General features: G+C 41.2%; 1 protein-coding gene across 1 annotated transcript; it reads right to left on the reverse strand.

The window, feature by feature from the left end:
* Positions 1-14,225: 14,225 nt before the first annotated feature.
* Positions 14,226-24,322, reverse strand: LOC135548394 (FMR1-interacting protein NUFIP2-like). The gene is made up of 4 exons (XM_064977955.1): positions 24,109-24,322; positions 21,092-22,759; positions 19,865-19,897; positions 14,226-19,703 (listed from the first exon to the last, which is right to left on the reverse strand). The coding sequence occupies exons 1-4, from the start codon at positions 24,248-24,250 to the stop codon at positions 19,651-19,653; spliced, it is 1,896 nt and encodes a 631-aa protein (XP_064834027.1). The 5' UTR covers positions 24,251-24,322; the 3' UTR covers positions 14,226-19,650.
* Between the last annotated feature and the right edge of the window lie 1,015 nt (positions 24,323-25,337).

Raw genomic sequence — 25,337 nt, forward strand, 5'->3', positions numbered from 1 at the left:
CGGGCACCCCCCAACCCGCAACGGAATATATTATTGTTGTTTTGTTTCAATACCCCATACAGTAGGTGGCATTAATACCCCAATAGGTGTTGTCTGCCATAACACTTTACAGTGGAACTGAAACGATTTATGAATGGTCATTTCAATAACCTAATACAATCACAAGGCATGTCTCAACCGCTAAAATTGCAAAAATGTGCTTATGTAAATACAAACTTTGTAAATGTTCTCACTAACCCACAGGGCACGGCCATCTTGAAAACGTCAAGTCGGCGACGTCATCTGCATGGTCACCTCTCACTGACAGCTAGCAGTGATAGTGTGTTCATGTCTCGTCTCGCTGACAGCAAAACTGGGAACTCTGAAATCTCTGACTTCAGTGCGTTCAAGACAACTGGAAACTCTGGAAAAAATAGTTTTGAAATTTCATCCAACTCGGAATTGGAAGTTGGAAACGTTGGCATCGTTGGCATCGTTCTAGACTTTCCGACCTAAAGATCACCGACGTCATGATCTGAACTCGTTTTTTAAATCTGAGTTCTCAGTTGAAAAGCACTTGAAACACCATTAGTTCTTTTCAATAACTGAACTTGCCCTGGCATTGACCAGGAGTGTGAATAGAAGGTTCTCACATGCGCATTGTGCAGGGAGAGACAACATATCTAGATTGAGGAGAGCTCGAGAGGCTGTCTTTCGTATATATACACTATAGGGAACAATTTGGTGGTGGTATAAATTAAATTGCATAAAGACATTTGGCATGGAGAAATTAATATGTAATTGCCATTTTGTTATTCATTACACCATTTCCTACAGTAGGCAGCATCAAATATATGAAGGATAATTGAAAGTGGATTGCATTACGATCTGTAAAATGTCAACAAACGCACCTGTCATTACAGTAGCCAGCTAAAAGTGGTTGTAAACAACTAGCTAATTATCTTGGCAACTTGTGGGGCGACACAATTCACCAGACGTCACTTAGTTATTTTGCTAGCTAGCTTTCCTAGCAAACAAACACACTGCCTCTGATTAGGTTTTTGTTGACATTTATTGACATTGATGACAACTCCACTTTCACCCAATCAATACACATCAATACGATCAAACAGTGCAGTGACACAGGATAATCTGTGAATAGCTAGCTAGCAAGTTCCTGTTATTGGAGACTTTTGGAGAGACTGACGTGAAAGCACGTATCGTTCTTACTCTTCTCAACGAGCAGCGAGTGCTGCCGTGGGCCCCACCCAGGCCCCACCTTGGCCCCACCCAGGCCCCACCCACGTCCGAAAGTACTCACAGGCTGCCCAGTCCTCGTGCAGCTGCAGTCAGAGCAGGAGATGTTCACCCCTCCACATCCAGACTGCAAATGAATCGTGCATGTGGGAAGCCGACACTGGCTGATCCCGCCCATCATTCAGGGCGGGATGTAAATGTAAAATGTTCTTTGTCTAAAATAAATCACTGCACAAAAATAAATCACTGCATTTGACTCACACAGCCTCAGTCACTTTCTCACCTTGTCCACTGTGTGTGTGCCTCTCTGTGACATAAGCTGAACATCTAGCTGGCTTGCTCATCATGTCTCAGTCTAAACTGTACACTCAGAAATACAGAAAAGAGTGGGAATCAACCCCTGAATTCAAAGGCTGGTTGAAGCCGTTTATTGGAGATGATTCACGGGCATACTGCCTGTATTGTAAGGCTGATTTCTATGCCAAATTTAGTGATGTAAAAAAACACATGACAACTCAAATACTCAAAAAAGGCAAAGCCTTATAACAGTTCCATCCAAAACAAGCTGTCATTTGTGGTTTAAAAAAATTACTCTGCAAAAAAGGCTGAGGCCACCATGACATTAGCTATCGCTGAACACTGTTCCATGCTGGCATGTGATCACATTGGAGAAGCATGTAGAGCTGCTTTCTCAGATGCTACCCACTTCAAAATGCACAGGACAAAGTGCACAGAAATGATTAATGGTGTTCTAGCACCATACTTTCTGAAGAAGTTGGTTGCAGATGTGGGTGACCAGCGTTTCAGCCTCCTCCTCAATGAGTTCACGGATGTAAGAGTTTCTAAGTACCTGGGGGTTGTGAAAAGGTACTTTAGTGACACCAAGCAGACAATTGTATCAACATTTCTGGGGCTTGTTGAGTTTGAGGGAGGAGATGCCAAATCTATAGCCCGTGCTGTTGTGGCTTTCCTCGAGAAGTGTTGTCTTAAAGAGAAACTCCTGGGGATAGGGACTGACAATGCCTCTTATGACGGGGATTAACAATGGGGTCCATAAAGTGATGGAGGAGGAGTATGGCCTCAAATATCTGGTTCTTATTCGCTGTGTGTGCCACTCTCTGTAGCTTGCTCATTTGTAGTTCTAAACATATTTAGGGTGTTTTTTACTCACTTTTTGACGTTATTCCTCTCTCCTACAGCGTCCATCACAATTACATGCACATGGCCAATTATGTAAATAAGGCGATGACGTCATTTAGCGACTTCTAGCTACTTTTAGGACAGCCAATAGCTACTTTCCTTACTGAGGAGTTGGCAACACTGCATCCTTGTGGTTGGTGGAGTGGCGGAGGTTTTGGCAGGGGGTGCAGCACCGCAAATGTAAGACCATGCTTAGCCATTGTTCTCTCTCTTTATGTCTGATCTTAACAAGAGATGGGTCACCGTTGTTTGATACTGTTCTCCTTGGTTTATTTGGCGTGGGCTATGACCAAACAGTAGCATGTGTTACATTTGGTTAATAAACCGTGAATTCGTAAACGCAATCCTCTTGTCTGGACATTTTGTTAATTTATGATCTAGCCAAGTCATTACAATACAATGTAGTTGTCCTGTGACTGTGGGCATCGTAGTACAGTTGTGCCACAAGCGCACTACTCACAATTGTTCAGCCTGCTGTGTAATCTGTCTACAACTACATTATCTTGCTCAAAATGACTTGAAGGTACTACTAGGGAACAACGACAAACAGGTTCAAAGGCATATGCCAGGGGATGAACAGGGACAGTTTGGATGAGTCTTCTTTAGTTTAATGGTGTTCGCAACAATTATTTATACATTCCGCCACCTAATGTACAGGTGGATAATAATGTTCCAAAAAGGAAAAAATGCGGAGTAAAAATAAATCAAAAATCCATACAAACTATATGTAACAAAATGTTAATTAAACTAAAATTGCCTGATTTTCTGTTTTAATCAGTTTCCTACACAGGCTCAGAAGAATCCTGTGATGGCGCAACATTTCCTGGCAACAGTAGTCCTTGCAGTGCTTCTGCTGTTAAATCTTTTAAGGCCCAAAAACGTAACGGCTGCAGATATAATGATGTCCAGCTTCTTCAAATCAAATCAAATCAAATTGTATTTGTCACATACACATGGTTAGCAGATGTTAATGCGAGTGTAGCGAAATACTTGTGCTTCCAGTTCCGAAAATGCAGTAATAACCAACAAGTAATCTAACTAACAATTCCAAAACTAATATCTTACACTGTGTATAAGGGGATAAAAAATATGTACATAGAGATATGAATGAGTGATGGTGCAGAGCAGCATAGGCAAGATACAGTAGATGGTATCGAGTACAGTATATACATATGAGATGAGTATGTAAACAAAGTGGCATAGTTAAAGTGGCTAGTGATACATGTATTACATAAGGATGCAGTAGATGATAGAGTACAGTATATAAGTATACATATGAGATGAATAATGTAGGGTATGTAAACATTATATTAGGTAGCATTGTTTAAAGTGGCTAGTGATATATTTTACATCCTTTCCTATCAATTCCCATTATTGAAGTGGCTGGAGTTGAGTCAGTGTGTTGGCAGCAGCCACTCAATGTTAGTGGTTGGCTGTTTAACAGTCTGATGGCCTTGAGATAGAAGCTGTTTTTCAGTCTCTCGGTCCCAGCTTTGATGCACCTGTACTGACCTCGCCTTCTGGATGATAGCGGGGTGAACAGGCAGTGGCTCGGGTGGGTGTTGTCCTTAATGATCTTTATGGCCTTCTTGTAACATCGGGTGGTGTAGGTGTCCTGGAGGGCAGAATGGAGTGGGTCTAGGGTGTCAGGTAGGGTGGAGGTGATATGGTCCTTGACTAGTCTCTCAAAGCACTTCATGATGACGGAAGTGAGTGCTACGGGGCGGTAGTCGTTTAGCTCAGTTACCTTAGCTTTCTTGGGAACAGGAACAATGGTGGCCCTCTTGAAGCATGTGGGAACAGCAGACTGGTATAGGGATTGATTGAATATGTCCTTAAACACACCAGCCAGCTGGTCTGCGCATGCTCTGAGGGCGCGGCTGGGGATGCCGTCTGGGCCTGCAGCCTTGCGAGGGTTAACACGTTTAAATGTTTTACTCAACTCACCTCGGCTGCAGTGAAGGAGAGACCTCATGTTTCCGTTGCAGGCCGTGTCAGTGGCACTGTATTGTCCTCAAAGCGGGCAAAAAAGTTATTTAGTCTGCCTGGGAGCAAGACATCCTGGTCCATGACTGGGCTGGATTTCTTCTTGTAGTCCGTGATTGACTGTAGACCCTGCCACATACCTCTTGTGTCTGAGCCGTTGAATTGAGATTCTACTTTGTCTCTATACTGACGCTTAGCTTGTTTGATAGCCTTACGGAGGGAATAGCTGCACTGTTTGTATTCTGTCATGTTTCCAGTCACCTTGCTCTGATTAAAAGCAGTGGTTCGCGCTTTCAGTTTTACGCGAATACTGCCATCAATCCACGGTTTCTGGTTAGGGAACGTTTTAATCGTTGCTATGGGAACGACATCTTCAACGCACGTTCTAATGAACTCGCACACCGAATCAGCGTATTCGTCAATGTTGTTGCCTGACGCAATACGAAACATGTCCCAGTCCACGTGATGGAAGCAGTCTTGGAGTGTGGAATCAGCTTGGTCGGACCAGCGTTGGACAGACATCAGCGTGGGAGCTTCTTGTTTTAGTTTTTGTCTGTAGGCAGGGATCAGCTAAATGGAGTCATGGTCAGCTTTTCCGAAAGGGGGGCGGGGCAGGGCCTTATATGCGTCGCGGAAGTTAGATCTGGACACTTGTGCAGTACAATTAATAACTATGGCTATAAATGCAACAAAATTCACCTTCTTTACAATAAGAGTATCCAGATCACTTGATTGACGTATAAGATTTGGAACTGGTTGTGGTGCATCCACCTCCATATCTTCTTCACAACTGTGGCCTCTTTCCCCTTCAACGCTCTTCAGCGCCTCCACATAGAAGATTTGCTGTACATTGATAACTCAAACTCTTTCACCCTAACAGAGAACTCAGGGAATTCAGAAATATGATCCCCCACCACAGTTACAACATTTTACATTGACTCTTAAATAACATATTCCTTCTGTCTGCAAACACTTGACACATGTCCAAACTTTTTACACTTTTACACATTCCATCATGTTTTGCATGAACGATCTTACGACATACCTTATATATCCCGACTTTACATAGGGTGGTAAATACTCATCAAACATCAGTAATACAGATAAAAGATGCTCCTTTTCCCCATTCTCTAGACGGGTTAAGTGATGTGCATTAACTACTCCTGTAATTTTTTTGCCTAAGATATTTATTATCAATGTGCACTGCTCTGAAAATCAAAGCTGTTCACTTCATGCGTAGATAATTCGCAAGCCACAATGCACGCTCCTTTTGCTCTATAGATACAGACGATATCAGCACCATACCAGTCTTGGATACTTTCCCCAACGCCTTCTTCACCATCCTCGTGACTTCAAAAGGGTTTCCCAAATAAATATCCTTTTCCAAAAAACCTACTCCAACAAACAACGATTCATCAGACTCGTTTTCCACAACAATTTTAGCCCTTTTTGTTCCATTGTTGAACTTCACTTTTGTCCACTCGTCTTTCTTGCTAACTGTACTCGACGTGCTTTCAGCTTCAAATGACACTCCTGCTTCCGCCATCTCCCCTTCCGTGCACCTTCCCCAACCTCTCTCTCCCTGAGTATTGCTTGGATGGGTCGGTCTTCTTCGGTCTTCTTCAGTATTCATGTTCTGAATGGACATTAGTCTTCACCATAAACAGTTGTATCAAAAACTGTAAGAAAAAGCAAATTGTCTAAAATTGGAATGGAGCGTACTTGTATGAATGATAATGAATCACTTCTTGTTGGGATGCGTTTGAGTAAGGACGCATATGTGGGAGACCCCTGAGGTGTAGAAATGGTGAAGTATGCGCTGGGAAAAGTGGAGTCTGTCAGAGTGACCAGGAGTGGTCTTATTTTGATTTAACTTTATTTCTGCAGAACAGAGGAAGATTGCAGTGAGCCTCTTCCACACACCGTTCTTCAATATACTCTGTCCGTCTGCACATACTTGAAAAATGGCCAAATCCTTAACAATTCTTACACTGCAATGGTTTGGGAACAAAAGCTCTTACAGCGTATCTTACATAACCAAGCTTCACATTCATAGGTATTTGCTCTTTATCAAAAAAACAACAGGACAGACAGACTTTCTTATTTTTCTCCATTCACACAGCGGGTCAGATGCTGGGCACCAATCACACCAGGAATTCTCTTCAGGGATTCAACCTGAAAATCCGTTGTCACACCTGAGATGACTCCTTTGACTGGTGCTCTAATCCATAGATCAAAACTTCTGTTGTCTGGATTCTTTGGTTATGTAAGATACACTGTAAGAGCTTTTGTTCCCAAACCATTGCAGTGTAAGAATTGCAAAGGATTTGGCCATTTTTCAAGTATGTGCAGACGGACAGAGTATATTGAAGAACGGTGTGTAGAAGGACGATGGTGTTGCAATTGTGGTGGGGATCATGATCCTGGAGTGCCCTGTAAGTGCCCTGTAAGGGTGAAGGAGATTGAGGTGGCAAACGTTTGAGTGGTCAATCGAATCTCCTATGTGGAGGCAATTAAACAAATTGAGAGAAAACGGCCTCCCGGGTGGCGCAGTGGTCTAAGGCACTGCGCCTTAAGCTAGCTGTGACACCAGAGACTCTGGGTTCGAGCCCAGGCTCTGTCGCAGCAGGCCGCGACCGGGAGGTCCATGGGGCGACGCACAATTGGCCTAGAGTCCGAGTTAGGGATGGTTTGGCCGGTAGGGATATCCTTGTCTCATCGCACACTAGCGACTCCTGTGGCAGGCCGGGCACAGTGCACGCTAACCAGGTCGCCAGTTGCAGGGTGTTTCCTCCGACACATTGGTGCGGCTGGCTTCCGGGTTGGATGCGTGCTGTGTTAAGAAGCAGTGTGGCTTGGTTGGGTTGTGTTTCGGAGGATGCATTGCTTTCGACCTTCGTCTCTCCCGAGCCCGTACGGGAGTTGTAGCGATGAGACAAGATAGTAACTACTAACAATTAAATTGGGGAGAAAAGGGGATAAAATTTAACAACAAAAAATGTTTAGGAGAAAAAAGTGATGCTAGTGAAGGTATGGTAGTGGACGCACCACAGCCTGTAGTAAATGTTTGCTGCCAGGCAAAATGTACCCTGTGTGTTAAAAAGGTGGATTCTGTGGCATTCATTGCCAGTTATAAACAATACGGCACAAGTTTCAAAGAAATCTAAGAAACTGGACATTATTGTGGCTGCAGCAGGAAGGTTTTTGGGACTTAAGGATTTTACATCTGAAGACTTGCAAGGGGTACTGGCACCAGAAGACCCGCCCTCCCAGGTTCCCCTTGAGCCTGTGTAGGGATCACATCTGTTTTATTTTTTAAAGAAAAGTTGTTTGATTTAGTTTAGTTTATTTAGATTTTTTTGGGGTAGTTGTTCTGGTATTTTGTTACATTTTTGGGAATCCTGTTTCCATCCCGCACAGTAGGTGGTGGAATGCACATTAAATTGGGCAATCACAAATATACCATAGAAGAAGAATATCACACTACCATTCCGATGTCAGTCCAACATGCCAATGACCTACATTTTTCCAAGTACTTATGAAGTCTAATATTAATATTATAATTTTTTTTTTCATTTCACGGCATATTATTAAATATATATGAGAACATGATATCATGCTTTGTTTTGGCATTTCAGTTCATCTTTAAAGAAGAAGACAGAAGAGTGCCGTGAAAGAAACAATGTTCACAAGATAACAATCTTTGGCATGATATAGTTAACTAGCTAAGTAGATCACGTTTGCTGGCTAAACGTTTGCTGCCAGCTAACTAGCTAACATCAACATAACAGAATTTTCATGCAATTTGTTTAGGTAGCTAGCTTGGATTAGCATGCCAGCTAGCTAGTTACCTAATCTTTGAACTCAGGTACTGTCTCTCGCTAGGTAACTGGTTAGTTAGCTAGCTAGCATCCTTTGTCAGCACACTAGTGGTTACAATGTTAACAACCAGATCTCAGAGCATTTACTTAAATCCGAGACACTCCATTTAGTACAGGGGCTCCCAAAAATGTTTGGCCTACGGCCCCATTATGTTATCTGAAAATTCTCACGACTCAACCATGTGAAAGAAAATACATGTAATTAACAGCCAATGTTGAATTTTTTAATTGGGTCAATAGTTATGGCAGTCAATTGCAAAACATTCAAACAGTATTTCTAATTGTATTCTCAACTCACCTAGTTGTTGTAATTTTTACCACCTCGTCGTTGCAACTCCCCAACGGCTTGGGAAAGGCAAAGGTCGAGTGAAACATGACCCGCAAAAACCGCGCTTCTCAACACCCGCTTGCTTAACCCAAAAGCCAGCTGTACCAATGTGTCTGATGAAACATCGTTCAACTGACAACTGAGTCAGCCTGTAGGCGCCCGGCATGCCACAAGGAGTCGCTAGAGCGCGATGAGCCAAGTAAAGTCAGGAACCAAAACTCCTCCATAGTGACCTGGAAATGCGTTGTCTGCAGCATTCGGTCACATGACCACTCGATCAACTGTTCGATTTCACATACCGGCATGTCAACTGAGCCAGGATTACAGTCAAATATTTTTTTTTGTATTTCCCCAGCATGCTCACGTTCGGTTAGTTCAGTTTCCCCAAATACTGTGTCTGTTACATATGCAAGGAGACACATTTTCTTTTCATTACACAGAAAGCCAAGTCTGTTTTTTACATCCATCGCAAATGACAACAGTTCCTCTCTTTCCAACACTCCCCTCGATAACCACCAAGCCTCGTGGGAAATAGAACATGGTCATGCTCTAATCCCATATCTCCACATACACAATATATGGACACCCCTTCAAATTAGTGAATTTGGCTATTTCAGCCATACCCTTTGCTGACAGGTGAATAAAATCGAGCACACAGCCATTCAATCTCCATATTTAAACATTGGCAGAGGAGTGGCCTTACTGAAGAGCTTAGTGACATTCAAAGTGGCACCGGCACAGGATGCCACCTTTCCAACAAGTCAGTTCATCACATTTCTGCCCTGCTAGAGCCACCCCGGTCAACTGTAAGTGCAGTTATTGTGAAGTTCAAACATCTAGGAGCAACAACGGTTCAGCCGCAAAGTGGTATGCCACACAAACTCACAGAACGGGCCCGCCAAGTGCTGAAGCACGTACAAATTGTCTGTCCTAGGTTGCATCATTACCTACCAAGCTCCAAACTGCCTCTGGAAGCAACTTCTGCACAATAACTGTTCGTCGGGAGCTTCATGAAATGGGTTTCCATGGCCAAGCAGCCGCAAACAAGCCTAAGCTCACAATACTCAATGCCAAGCGTCAGCTGGAGTGGTGTAAAGCTCACCGCAATTGGATTCTGGAGCAGTGAAAACGTGTTCTCTGGAGTGATGAATCACGCTTCACCATCTGGCTGTCCGACGGACAAATCTGGCTTTGGCGGAAGCCAGGAGAAGGCTATCTGCCCGAATACATAGTGCAAACTGTAAAGTTTGGTGGATGAGGAATAATGTTCTGGTGGGCCAAGAAGGTGTGCCAAGTCCTGGGACAGAGCACCAATGCATCACACCCAAAAGTGAGAAAATAACTATTCACTTAATCGCAGATTTAACTCCCACAAAAGACCAGAACAAAGTTTTGAAAATAAGGTTGCCTGATGATACATAAGGGTTCAATATTATAAGCATTTGGAAGTGCATTTATAAATTGTTAATAACTGGAGGTAAATATTGGCTCACTACTTGGCAAACACTGACCAGTTATTACACTATTTTGACCAATGAAATAACCATTTATTAATGGTTTAATGCATTTATAAATAATTAAATAATCATTAACAATTATAACCCTTTTATAAACCCCTTACAAATGGAACCTTATTGTGAAGTGTTACAGTATTGGGTAGTTGTAGTGGGGACTAACATTGGAACTTCTAAAAAGAATACTTTAAGATGTTTTTAGCTCAAATCCTATATACTGAACAAAAATATAAATGCACCATCAACATATAAATGCATCAAAATTGAAAAGTGATGGGGAATATGCATGGTTGCCACACGTTTTCCAGGAGCCTTACATAGCAGGTCAACTTCCTGCAGACAGAAATCAACAACAATATTCTGAGACCTTTTGTCTAAAGCACAAAAAGGAGATCAGTAAAGAGTGCATGTATAACACAATGGGTTAAACAAGCAAGTTGTGTCGTAAAAACACCTCATGACAGAGAGGAAGCAAAAAAAAGAAAAACAGCTGAGGCAGGTTCAGTGGCAGGGAACAGGGAAGGATGGGAGAGGGAGAGCAAGGCGCAGCCAGAGCTGCAGGATATTATTAGAATCAAACGTTTTCCCAAATCAAACTTCAGCACTAATATAAAATAACACGGCTATTACTGGAAAGTATTCACACAGTACATAGTTCATACACTATTGAAAAGTGATGTGTATACTGATTTATTCATACATTGCCTTATGCTTCTTAGATAAATATCAAGTCTACACTGATTTTTTGTTTTAACAGCCATACTTGTTGGTTTGAGCTGTGAGCCTGGAAGAGGATTAATCCGATAAGAGATGTGGGAACCTTAACCAGCTACAAACATATTATACGCATGCATAAATAAATAGTAGAACACTAAACTAAGGTTAACAGATGCATAGGAAAGGAAATGGATGAAACAACGAGAGAAGAACAATATTGAACAAGTAGGTTGATGTTCTGGCTTCAGGAATGGAGGTTCAAATTATAGGTCGACCGATTAATCGGATTGGCCGATTAATTAGGGCCGATTTCAAGTTTTCACAACAATCGGAAATCGGTATTTTTGGACACCGATTTGGCCGATTAAAAAAATATATAAAATGTACACCTTTATTTAACTAGGCAAGTCAGTTAAGAACACATTCTTATTTTCAATGGCGGCCTAGGAATAGTGGGTTAACTGCCTCGTTCAGGGGCAGAATGACAGATTTTTACCTTGTCAGCTCGGGGGATTCAATCTTGCAACCTTACAGTTAACTAGTCCAACGCTCTAACCACCTGATTACATTGCACTCCACGAGGAGACTGCCTGTTACAAAAATGCAGTAAGCCAAGGTAAGTTGCTAGCTAGCATTAAACTTATAAAAACAATCAATCAATCATAGTCACTAGTTAACTACACATGGTTGATGATATCACTAGTTTATCTAGTTTCCTGTGTTGCATATAATCGATGAAGTGCGTATCGTTGCTCCAATGTGTACCTAACCATAAACATCAATGCCTTTCTTAAAATCAACACACAGAAGTATATATTTTTAATCCTGCATATTTAGCTAAAAGAAATCCAGGTTAGCAGGCAATATTAACCAGGTGAAATTGTGTCACTTCTCTTGCGTGCATTGCACGCAGTCAGTGTATATGCAACAGTTTGGGCTGCCTAATTTTACTTAATTATGACATAACATTGAAGGTTGTGCAATGTAACAGGAATATTTAGACTTATGGATGCCACCCGTTAGATAAAATACGGAACGAATCAAGGTCTTGTTTTGGAGATGATAGTTTCCGGATTCGGTCATATTAATGACCTAAGGCTCGTATTTCTGTGTGCTATCATGTTATAACTAAGTCTATGATTTGATAGAGCAGTCTGACTGAGCGATGGTAGGCAGCAGCAGGCTCGTAAGCATTCATTAAACCAGCACTTTCGTGCATTTTGCCAGCAGCTGTTTATGACCTCAAGCCTATCAACTCCCGAGATTAGGCTGGTGTAACCAATGTGAAATGGCTAGCTAGATAGCGGGGTGCGCGCTAACAGCAAATCAAACGTCACTCGCTCTGAGACTTGGAGTGGTTGTTCCCCTTGCTCTCTATGGGTAACGCTGCTTCGAGGGTGGCTGTTGTCTTTGTGTTCCTGGTTCAAGCGAGGAGAGGAACGGAAGCTATACTGTTACACTGGCAATACTAAAGTGCCTATAAGAACATCCAATAGTCAAAGGTTAACGAAATACAAATGGTATAGAGAGAAATAGTCCTATAATTCCTATAATATGTACAACCTAAAACGTCTTACCTGAGAATATTGAAGACTTATGTTAAAAGGAACCACCAGCTTTCATATGTTCTCATGTTCTGAGCAAGGAAATTAAACGTTAGCTTTCTTACATGGCACATATGGCACTTTTACTTTCATCTCCAACACTTTGTTTTTGCATTATTTAAACCAAATTGAACATGTTTCATTATTTATTTGAGGCTAAATTAATTTCATTGATGTATTATATTAAGTTAAAATAAGTGTTCATTCAATATTGTTGTAATTGTCATTATTACAAATAAATAAATAAATAAAAAATATTTTTTGGGACATCCAGTAATCGGTATCGGCGTTGAAAAATCATAATCGGTCGACCTCTAGTTCAAATCGACTCTCTTCGTGTGCATTACAATCCAGCTGGGCTTTGCAGATGGACGCCACTGAGCGAGGCAGATCAGTCAAACTAGATCAGAAAACAATTTAGATCTGCTACTCAGCACCTGAGACTTGAGAGAAAGTCCAGAAACAAAGACAGACATACAGCCATCAGCTTTACACAGCTTCATACTAGCTAACAGCAAACCCAATCCCAAGAAGTACTGCTTGCCACAATATGAATAGCTATACTGCAGTGTTTCAGGACCACCAGGAGATGGAGGTGTTGTCAGGGTAACTGGGACAGCACTTTACCACTCATGTTTATTTTCAGACAGACAAATGAATGTTTTTCTGCTATCTAAAGTAGCCTCACATTTTTATGAATGGGTAACCTAATATTGCCTCTTCTTTGGGTACTTGCTGTTCCTCATTTGCCCACAGGGTTTCCAGTGGTGTAAAGTACTTCAGTAAAAATAAAGTACTACTAAGTAGTTTTCTGGGAGTCTCTGTCCTTTACTATTTATATTTTGGCTCCCTACATTCCTAAATAAAATATACTTCTTACTCCATACATTTTCCCTAACACCCAAAAGTTACATTTTGAATGCTGAGCAGGACAGAAAAATGGTCCAATTCACACACTTATCAAGAGAGCATCCTTGAATAGCTCTAATGCTTCTGATCTGGCGGACCCACTAAACACAAATGCTTTGTTTGTAAATTGTCTGAGGGTTGGAATGGGCACCCGCCGAATCTCAGGATTAACTGTCAAATGTAGTAATGAATAAATTGGCTACATTTCTTTAAATGGACAATTCTGTGAACTGTCTTGTGCAAGTTTTAAATCGACACAATGCCTGTTAACAAAGGTGTCAGCTAGAGATGACGTGCAGGAGCTTGCAGGGATTTGTAGTCTTGCATGTCTACTTTGATGGTAATTAGCATTTTAAAATCAGAGTAAATAGAGCCAAATATATTGGTAAGTCACCTTGTCTGGGAGAGATTTATGGTTATTAAAACGTCACGCCAGGTAAGCCGATGAGAAACACAGCCCTTTATTTTAAAGGGTTTCTAAAAAAACCTTGTGGTAAAAATGAATGGTGGAAAAACAATTGGAAACACCACTAGAGTTTATGGGTATTATGACACTACTGTAGGGCTCTATTGTCGTTTCAGGCACAGGAGGTTGGTGGCACCTTAATTGGTGAGGTCATGGTAATGGCTGGAACGGAATAAATGGAATGATATCGAACTCAAATACATGGTTTCTGGTTCAGCCATTATTATGAGCCATCCTCCCCTCAGCAGCCTCCTGTGGAATCAGGCGCACTTCTTCAATTTTCCAAGTCTTGTTCCAGACCTACTGTGAAATCCTTTATTTCCATGCAATGACATTTCAATTGAAAACTTTAAACAGAAATGGAACACTAATTGAAACTGAAAATTGTGAACACTGAATTTCTTTAATTTATTACATTGGTTTGGAATTTAAGGGATATTATCATGCTTTAAAAATAAAAATACATTTCGGTACTCAATGTGATGCATTTGTTAAACCTTTTCAGATGTCACATTAACACTTAAATGTCAAATTATAAAACATATTTTCTGCTGTTGCCTCAAATTCTGAGGGGTCAATTTACTTGGAGCAGATTGATAACTCATCAACAGGCACAACAAGATATGACAGTGAGAACTGGTACAGAGATGGACTTGGCACCACACAGCTGTAATCTTCAGACACATATTCCGTATGACCACACCACCTTTCAAAAGAAGCAAGTAGCACTGTGGAGCCCCAGAAATAACACTTCCTTGTCGTTAACATAGTGATGTGTGTCTACAAATATCTCAGGTGCCAAAGAGAGTAAACATGCGTGCGCCCGCCCACTCCCCCATATAAAAACGTTTTAACAGCAGGCATGGACAGCAAGAAGTGGGAGACAGGACGAATTGGAGCACAAAACACTAAGTCCAGCATTTCCCATTACAGACAATTGATAACTGGAAGAAGCAGCACTTTTGGTATTTGTTATTATTTCTATTTATGGGTTTGAGGGGGGGGGGGGGGAGACAGACTCCCACAATGGCATTCTGCTGCTGTGGTCCCACCCAAACCTGACTGGCTCAGACAACCGATGGCTTAGGCTTAAACCATCAGTCTTTCCAATCTAAGTGCATGGACCATACAGTAGCTGAATATTTGAGTTGTGTACTGTACCTTTGGCAAATTTGAAATAAGATGGTTATCAAACAGTACATCTCTTCTTTACGTTGCTTCCCTTTAACACGTGATGAACATCAGGGAGAAATTCTTATCAGGAACACTTGGTGTTCAGTGCTCACATCGCCACCATTACTATTTGAGGAAATGCATTGAACATAAATCATGTGTACTCTGAAAAATAGCAAAACTAAGCAAGAAGTAGGCTTAACATTGTTTTCAGCCACAAGGATCCGAACATTGGGGCGTTATATAAAATTGAGAATTCAGCTTAAAATGTACAGTAACGTAAATGGTCTTTAAAAAAAGTAGGTACGTGTTATGATCAAATGAAACACCTTAGCCTAATTCTCCCCGTTTTCCTTTGAAGCAAAGTAGTTTTGCTCAGGTTGTGCAACTACAAATAAAAAGTGAAAATTCAAAAATAAAAAACAGCTTAAACACGTGTTAGATCAATTGAAAAGTAAAAGTCAACGTTGCTCTACTTCAGACCATAACAACGGACTGACTAGAATATACCAGCAAGCAGTTTATTCAAACGCAAGCCCACTGAACAATTATTTGCAGGTCATATGATTGAGAGCTGTGAAATTCATTCAAAACAGCTAAAACGCACATTGCCTTCAGCTTCTTCCATGTCAGTGAAAGGAAGCTGTAAGAAATGTCCAACAGCATTGCAAAATGTTGTAGAAAGAAATATTGGACAAAGAAAATGGCACATCACTTTTAGTAACAATTTTCAAAACACACAAAAAATATTCTTAAAATTACTGTAAAAGCATACTTTTCACACAGGCACCTGAACATGAGGTCGTCTTGAAAAAAATAAAAATAAAATGGGACACTTGCATATAATTGGAAGAACTCACTTTCACACACACACCAAACAGCTAGGCAAAGTGGCCTAACCAATCATTCAGAACTCAGAGGCCTGTGTGAGTATCCTTGAGGTGCTTGCACCTCCTAAGGGGGTTGAAAATACAGAGAATCATCACTTTCATGCTTTTCTTTCATCACACCAACTCGCTCACTTGCCCAGCAGAGTGCTCATTAAACAATCTCCATTAAGAACCGGTTTTTGGTTTACAGGCTACAACACTATCGTTAAGTAATATAGCTATATGTTTTTCTGAAATGCATGTACAAGAAAAATAAAAACACCCATTTTGCTTAAGTGCTTGAAGACTTTTGCAATATTTCCCTGGAGATCACTGATCCCTCTAAAAAAGGTCCAATGCAGCTGTTACCTAAATATCAAATCATTTCTGGGAACAATAGGTACCTTAGTGTGATTCTTTTTGACTAATTTAATTGGGAAAAAAAGCTTAGCAAAGAACAATTTCTCAACAAAATAATTGCTAGGACTGTCAGAGTGGCCTGAGTGGGAAAACTGAAAACCTGCCTAGCTGTTACTGGCAGAGAGGTTTGGAACTCTTTCTTATTGGTCTATTAACTAATTTACCGCGTAGTGATGTCACCAGGCAGGCCAAAACTCCATCCCACCAACACAGGCTGACATTTCTGGTCATTTTCATAATTTTATTACAACCTTAGTGTGGAAATATATAAAACACGGGAAATTACATTTGACTGCACAGAGGCTTTAAGAATCAAATTCAACATAAGGGGACATGTAGGAATCAAAAACAATGAACAGATGAAGTACTTTGGACTGTTAGCACACTCCTACACACCCACGCAAGAGACTTGCCCCCTCCCCCCTGTTTTACAAAGAAGCATAGGGCTTCTTGTTCTTACACTCAGGATCAAATGTAAAAAAAAGGGTTAGAGTTATGAAAAAGATAGCTTGTTTTGGCTTTTTTACCTCATGGTATGATCTGGTGTTTCATTTTCCAATATTTAGGGAACCCAGTAAAGTTACATCAACTGTGCATAAACATTTAAAGCACAAAAATCCAAAACACTTTTTGCCGCTATTGTCCACCATTGCAAACTGGGTTGTCCATCACACAAAAATAATTTCCGCTGCCAATCAAGTCAAAATAAGTGATATTTTCGCTGTTGTGCAGCATTAGCAAAATAAGATATTATTGTGCTCTTGATTGAAGCTGATCTAATCTGATAATACTTCAACACACAGCATAGAATGGAAGCAAAACAAAAGGTTTTAAATACCACATCCCAGAGGTCTATCCTTTGCTCAGAATTCCACAGTGAAGTAACTTAAGTGTGTGAGACACAGTTTTGTACACAACAGGGGTGTGTTTGACCATCTTGTAGTTCCCTTTGTCTGCAAGAATAAGCCAAGAGGTTACCAGGAACCCCAAGAGAGGGCTGGACTAGGAATCTCAGGCATAGATTCCTGCCTTTGCATATAACCTGGACTGGGATTCAGCAGTAGGTACACTCAGAAATGCTTCAGCCCATGAATGAAGAGGTAAAAAAAAATCTAAAATCAAATAAAAAAATCAGGGACAGTAAGATCACACTGTCCTATTACAGGTTGAAACCGGTGGAAATCAGTGTGCTTAAAGTGAAATTGCCTGAACAGAGAACTTAAAAAGGATTGAAGCCTACATATCTATGACAGCTGATTGCAAGCCATGTCAGTGTTTTCGGCAAGCAAAATGTTTTGGTATTTTAAATCACAGCTCTGTAGTTCATTATTAAATATCACTCCAATTCATATTTGAGCACAATATGAGGATCTTGTTCTGAACCATTTGGCAGAACACAATATTATCCAACTTTGTCATGGCTTTAACAATACTACCTGAGTGACATTTTGTATTTCGGTATTTATTCATTTATTTGTCTTGAAAAGAACAGTCCAAAGCCATTCTTAAAAGAAGTTAGTATTTCATATAGTATGTGTATCTGTAGTAATTAAAATATATTTTTAAAAAAAGTGTTACATAAAGTGCTATTAATCCACACAACCAAATCACTTATGCTAGAGAAAATAAGCTAAGACACTTCCTCCCTTAGCCCCAAAAAAAGAGAAAAAAAAGAGAGAGATGGTAGTTCCAATGACATTGTGGCTGTCCACTCATTGTATTACCAAATGTGGCCTGCCTTGCCATGTATAGGCCTCTTGACACAACCACTTTGATCAAAGACACTGACTGGATGAAACTGTATTATGAAATTATCACCACATCTCTACAAACAGTATAACAAAGTGGCTGGTCTGCGACATGAAATAATTAGTATTGCGATGGTTCTGTCATCTTTTCTTGGTTATATTAAACTGCGACTTTTCAAGTCTCATCCACACCAATACTCTGTGCAAGAAATACATTGTCATAACTAGAGAGAGATTAAAAGACCAAAAGCTGAAAAAGCACAAAGTATCCTAGGCTGAATAAGTTGGCTAGCAAATGAAAAGCAAATTGCTTGAGCAAGAAAATAAGGAAATTAGCCATTTCTCCATGTAGTATCAGCAAATATAGCCTAGGTAGGTCTAATGAATTACTGACATCTTGAGCCTCTTACGGATCAAATACACCAAACCCCCAAAAAAACAGCACATAGCCCTTGTGCCACAAAAAGTCACTTCTCATCTTTCATAAAACTCCCACAATCAGGTGAATAGCTCAAGAGAAGCTACAAATTAAGGAACAGCCTACATCCATCTTAATTTGAAATTAATTAAATATGTGGACTGACAACTGCAGGGGCTTAAGAAGAGTCAAAATAATAAACATAAAAGCAAAACTCAGATGAAGACAATTATATAATAAAATTTTCAACTGATTAGCATGCCTACCAAAAAGTGAGAACCAAACCACAAGATTAGAATGAACCTATCTGTGCTGTGGGAGTTTGTTCCTATTGTAGATCACATCTGAAATCGCTAAACCATACAAAACAAAATAGGTGTCAAGAGATACCCAGCAGTCAGTTCTTTGCTGGGCATAGTTATTTCACTAAAGTAATTAAGACAAATGCTTTCCCTCAAATGTATTTATCATTTAACCTGCAGCCTAACAGTCTTCTCGTAATCTTTCAGTTTCAAGGCATTCTTATCTGAGCTTATAGTTCATTTTATTTCAAAATGAATTCAAATTTGCACATATACTGATGTGTATGTATAAATCATAGCACAGATCTACATATATTGGAATAATTTGAATGCATGAGGACATAAAATGATTGAGGCATCTTACTGTAAGACCGATACTCGCCATATAGTTCAATGGGCAACAGGATAAAGGCTTGGGAGGTGCAGTTTGGGCCTTCATCTTATTTCTCCTCAACACCCAGAGGAAGGCGCTATGAGACCAATGTCTAACACAGCAGAAAGTGTCACAAGTGTCCGTTCACATGGGAGTCTGAGGCACCCAGCATCTCTTTCAAGTGTTTTCGCCTTTGTGTAGTCCAGAGCGTCAGCAGAAGCTTCTGTGCTCAAATGAATTCCAATACTTGGATTTATATGTCCTCACATTACCCTTCCCCTCGTCTTCCTCTCCTCTGCGGCGATGCCCCCCACCCCCCGGCAAAAAACGTGTCCCCATTATGCCATTCTATATTTCCAATGAAAGTCTGTCACAGGACACTCATCCGTCAGTCCCAATATCACAGTTGTCTCGATTTTGTTTTTCCAAGGGGATTATAACCGCCAAAAAAGATAACTGCAGCACCCAGGTAAGGAGGAGGTTAGTGTTGACAGACATTCACTACCTTACTGATCAGGTCCATCCTTGGTCTTGTCATAGAAGACTACTCTTTTTGGATCTGGGGGAAGGACAGAAATGTTTCAGTGTGTAGGCCCTGTGGAACGTAGTTAGCAATTCATAATGTATATTATTCAAACTTCAGGTGTATACCGTTTGAACATCAAATAGAAAACCCAATTTCACAACTTTGAAAACACTATACAGAAGACAGACCTTTACCTTGTTTTTGCAAATTGAAAACATATTCCATTTCTGTATAGAAAAAACAAAGATCGATTAATACCTCCAGGTGCATAATATATTTTTTACACATAATAATGTGATGCTAAAGGATTAAAAGCGTTTGGTGCAAGTGAAATAGTAGGTTAAAGCTACCAATGTGTAATAACCAGTGCTCGACATGGGCCAGAGCTGTCTGAAGTGCTGTACCGGCACCTCCAATTTTTTGAGAACTGCATACCGGCTCCTCTATGAAACAAAGTTGCCTATCGCCGGCCCGGATTCACACACAGCGTCAAAAAAAGGTTGATCAAAGCGGAATGAAGGTGGGACATGAATCGAATAGCAATGGAGAGTGGGCATTCATATCCTGATTCCACTTTGTTCAGGTTTATTTGCCACTAGTCTGTGAATCCGGTATATGCGTACCAGTAGACAGAGTTTGAGAATGCGCAGATTGAGAATACGCCATGCCCGAATGCGCTTTTCCAAGTTGTCAAATAAGGGAAAGTCATGGAATTTTAATATTGCGTTTTCCTAAATACCGTATATTATCAATCTATCAGCCATGATCAGAATTAGGCCTAACCTTCAGCGTGTCTCTGTGTGCTGTGCATCATTTGTGTGTGTGCCAGTGGGCCATTGCCAGAAGTAGCCTATGAAATAATGATGGACTAACTATATAGCCAATTCAGAACATAACTAGTCATACTACAAACTCTCTCGCTACTTAACCATTTAGCTATAAGCATTAATGTTGATGCCTTTTCCACCAGCACGGTTGAGAAATAAATATGATACCATTATTGGAAAGCTGGGATTCTTCTATTGAAACAGTAGGCTAGCCATGTAATTCCGACATTAGAATATTTTTTTTTGTGCAGGCTTTTGTTCAAGCCCCGCTCTAAAACACCACATTGTTGCCTAAACATCAGCTGCTCATATAGAAAACAGACCAGCAGCCTTCTAGTGTCAATACCACATTTATGCAGACTTTTTCATGTAGGAGACACCACTAATTATTGGTCATGGAAATTTGGTTAGAAGTCATGAAATTCCATCAGTCAAAATGTGTATGAACCCTTAACAGTGAATAATCAGATATAGCTATAGCATAATGTACATTTGTGAATATGGTCTAATGGACCTGCACTGCTTTCTTCCCAAGTCAAGCACTGGTACTACCATGTGTTTATAGAAATGACACAGCAGAGCAAGAGGACTTACCTTTAGTGTGATAAGTAACAGCAGCTTTCAGATCAAACAACCCAGAGCTACCTCTGTCCAGGCTCTTAGAGTGGGTCTGCTCTTTAGATGGACCCAATACCAGGTTGGTCAGGGGGGCCTGTGCAGGCTCATCACTAATGTCTTTACCAGAGGCCACAACTGCACCTAGACCCTTCGCCTCAACCTTTGTCTCATCCAGTCCAGACAGCTGAGCCTTTGCCCCATCCTCACCCGTTATTGTAGCAGGGGGGCAAGCTGGGGCATTAGTCCTTTTCTCTGAGTCTTGAGCCAAAGTGAGAAGGAAAGGCTCTGGGATTGATAGGCTAGCGTCAAGGCCTGGCTCAGCTGCAACAGCAGGGCATGGCTCCCCTTGAAATGTGACCACCGTAGCCTTTCCCTCCACAGCAGCTACCGGCCCGCTTCCACCTTCTGGCCCCACATTTGGCTCATTAATGAAGGACAGCCCCCACTGATTCTGGAAGATGTCCCCCAAGGCTTTCTGATTTGTCTGAGCAGCCGGGGTGTCCACTTGGCGAGCACTCGGGAGCACAGGTTGCATATTTAAAGGGTTTAGGGGGTAAATGAAAAGAGTACACCTTCTCAGATCTGCTGTAAGGTTGGTTGAAGAACTACAGTCCTTGTCCAAAAAGGATGCTACGTTCTCCCCGCATGGGAGAGAGGGGGCTGGTGGAATACTACTAGCAGCAGGAGTGAAGAAGGTACCAACAGAGGGATAACAATTTCCATCTCCAGAAACAGGACCATTAGTAATGCTAGCTGAGGTGATGGTTTTCATAGCAGACATGGGGACCTGTGATAATCTATCAGGCACCTGAGGATGATGCATCTCTCCTCCAGCTTGGGCTGCTTTGTTGAGGTTCTCCTTAACTTTACTTGCATAACTGATCTTGGGCACTATTTTAGCTCTACTGTTGTCCACAGGAAATACGGGAGGGGGCTTAAATAAAGTCCAAGAGTCCTCTTTTGTAGAGGTTGAGAGCTTGGCTTTGGTCCTATCCTCAAACTTTTTACCAAAGGCAACTGCAGCAGTTTTACTGTCTGAGTTTTTCCTCTGCAACTCACCCATAGCCACTTCTGGGGCCCCCATCTGCCTGACTGCTGTCTGGGGATCTGCTTTATGGACAAGTCTCGAGTTCACCGCTTTCTCCATTGGTTCAAGTCCAGAAGCTTCTGGCTCCTGTGTAGCATTACCCTGCTGCATGGCTCTCTCCTTTTCGCTTGTCACATGCTCTGTGTTCTTGATGCTGTTGCGTCTGGCCTTGCGTTTCTTAGGAGTAGTATATCCACTTTCTGAGCCACTGCAATCGTTGTCAGGGGGTGACTTGCTGGAGTAACCATTGGTAATATGAGCGGAGTTTACCACCCCATTCAGAAGCAATGCAGAATCCTTGTCCAACAGCTTTCCCTCATAGTCATTAGTGAAATTCAAGTCCTTGTCACTGTCCATATTCTTCTTGTGATCAAAACCTTCTTTGCTGCCCATTTTTGAAAGAGTGGTATAAACCTTTCGTGTTGACTTCTGTTTTACATTAGTGTTTATCAAATGTCTGTTACCATTGCTGTTGGTGGGACGAGGGATACAAAAATAATAATTTGCAGACAGTATCTTCTCCCCCTCCACGTCACTGGTGTTTATTTTCCCATTGCCTGTAAATGGAAACAAAAGAAAATTGCACTGCCAGTGATAGAATAACATGTGGACACACAAACATAAGTCCAAGGAAATTCCATAGTTCCCTACCACCTCTCTATATCAAAAGGGACGAACAGCCCTAATCTGTTTACAAGACCTATGCAACCTCAAAGCTCCTTTTGCAGGAAACATGGTGAGGCCTTTATAAGACGCTGCTGTATCATGGCAATTTAGACTGAATAGGTCAGCTGGTAGCAAGCAACTATGCCAGTGCCCAGATCAGATTCCCTTGAACATAGTAGTCCCATAGCCTACTTGTTAACAGATACCATACTTAAGTCACTTCAGAAAAACGTGTGCTGTATGTAGAAATAGCCATTACCTACAGTCCTAGAACTTTTAGTAACCGGAAGGTGGTTGTCAGTGTGACTTTTGTTTGCATGCATTCCATCAAGTCTAAACTAGTCTAAATAAACTGGCGATGCTACAATTACATTTCAAATCATGTTGCTAAAACATCAGTAAGCAATTGTTTCAGAATTTTTTTATTAAAAATCTAAATCCTATGCATCAATCAGCTAACTAGAAAGACAACTAACTGTGTTAACACTCCTCAGGTCATCTACCCAGGCTAACATGTTTGCGTGGCTTCATGGCTAGTTAGATAGACTCAACAGGCCCGACCAAGCCGCAGCTGCGTAAGTTTAAAATGTCTGGCACTAGCTCCAGTAGTTATTTAAATCACTGGAAAGTCTCAAAATTAAGTGAAGTAACTAGTATTCTTGCTTTTGTAGCCCTGACTGTAGCCAAGTGGTAATTTGCAAACAAAATAACATTGAAACGTATTTTATGCTCCCTCTCGTTATTAGGATTAGCCAGTTAGCTCGTTAGCTTCCCCGCTTGCATTTTCTAACATGGCCGACAGGAAATGGCAATTCAGAACATTCCAGTGGAGCCGGCTTGTTTTTGTTAACAAAATATTTCACGGAATTCATACCAAATTAGCCCTTACTTTGTGGGGTAAACTCAACGTATTCACGTCACAAAATAATTTAACTACAAAATGACTAGTCACACAGGGGAATTGTCAGAGTACCATAAATGTAGAAATGGGTGGTAAAACCGGCGCACAAGGTCAATCCCCTCTGTCAAACCACCAGCGACAGCTGTCACGCGACGTTTAACTATCCCTAAACTAGCCATACTCTAATCTAGTCAATCTAAATTGATATTTACCAGCTCGCTACCATCCTGCTATGACTGTCTTGCGAGCTAGCACGCTACATTGACGTCGGTAATAATGTGGCTATCTAGCTAGTTAAGTAATTTGTATTTGCTGGCTAACTTTTCCGGATGGCCCAACCTGTTTTCTTCGTCTGCGTTTCCTGGTACTGGAAGTAGATCTGATCATTTTTTAGAGATGATTTGTATTGAATATGATTTCTTTCTTCTCCATAGTGGTGATATCGTCTATCTTGTGCCCGATCTTTGGGCTGTTCCTCCATTGAAGTGTTAGAATAGAATATCCGAGTCCTACCAGTGTGCGCCGTAGCTCACTGGGCAAGTGAAGCAGAAACAGGGACCATCTCAATTGTGAGGCCTCGCGTCCTTTCTCCTCGTCTCCTTCTCAAAACCCATTGGAGGAGAAGATCAGAGGGGCGGTACCTCTGGCTTTCTCATACAATGGGTTTTGAGAAGGAGAGAGGACGCGAGGAGAATTCAAATTAAGACCTTCCCAAAGTCTCCTTTCCAATCAACGCGACTGACAAACGGAAGCTATTCGAGGCCTCTGTGAACGTCAGCAGTATGCCTAAAAAGTATCAAAGTCTACTATTTTTGGTGGTTCCCCACCATCATTGCAAACAGAGGTATTGTAAGTACATATAAATACAGGTTGAACAAAATAATAGTTTATGCGAGATTATATAGAAAATGTGAAATGCCACAAGTGGTCTTCACGACCTTCGAGATCTGCTGAGACCATAGAGATAGATAGAGGACTCATCTTCATATTTGGGCTATTATGGCATCTGTGACAGCATGGGCAGCGCCATTGAGGCTATATTCATGATTTACCCGCCCCCCACCTGCAGTGCTGGTGAACTGAACCAAATCCTGCATGTCATTCATTTATTGTAGCCACTAGATGGTGGTGATATAGCTCAAATCCATTTACAAACCAAAGGCATTCAAATTTGAAGAATACAATGCTGACAATTGTCTGATAGCTCCCTACCACTGAAATATCCAAGATGTCCGATTCATGGACTGTCTTTATTCGAGTTGCATCCGGTTTATACAGACCAATTGAGTGGAGTTTACTCAGGTGTTCAAAAGCGCATTTCAGACCAAGAGCCTAATGCTTATTAGGTAGTTCTTTATGAGTTTTAGCTTAGAAAACAATCTCTCCACAGAAGCGACAGTTACAGGGATGGTAAAAACAGCTTGATTGCCATGGCAACATCAGGGAAACAAGGAGTGGTGTTTCAACTACAGCAGGAACAGTGGGTTAACTGCCTGTTCAGGGGCAGAACGACAGATTTGTACCTTGTCAGCTTGGGGGTTTGAACTTGCAACCTTCTGGTTACTAGT

The sequence above is a fragment of the Oncorhynchus masou genome, chromosome 11 (genome assembly GCF_036934945.1).
Source record: "Oncorhynchus masou masou isolate Uvic2021 chromosome 11, UVic_Omas_1.1, whole genome shotgun sequence".
NCBI classification, from domain to species: Eukaryota; Metazoa; Chordata; class Actinopteri; order Salmoniformes; family Salmonidae; genus Oncorhynchus; species Oncorhynchus masou.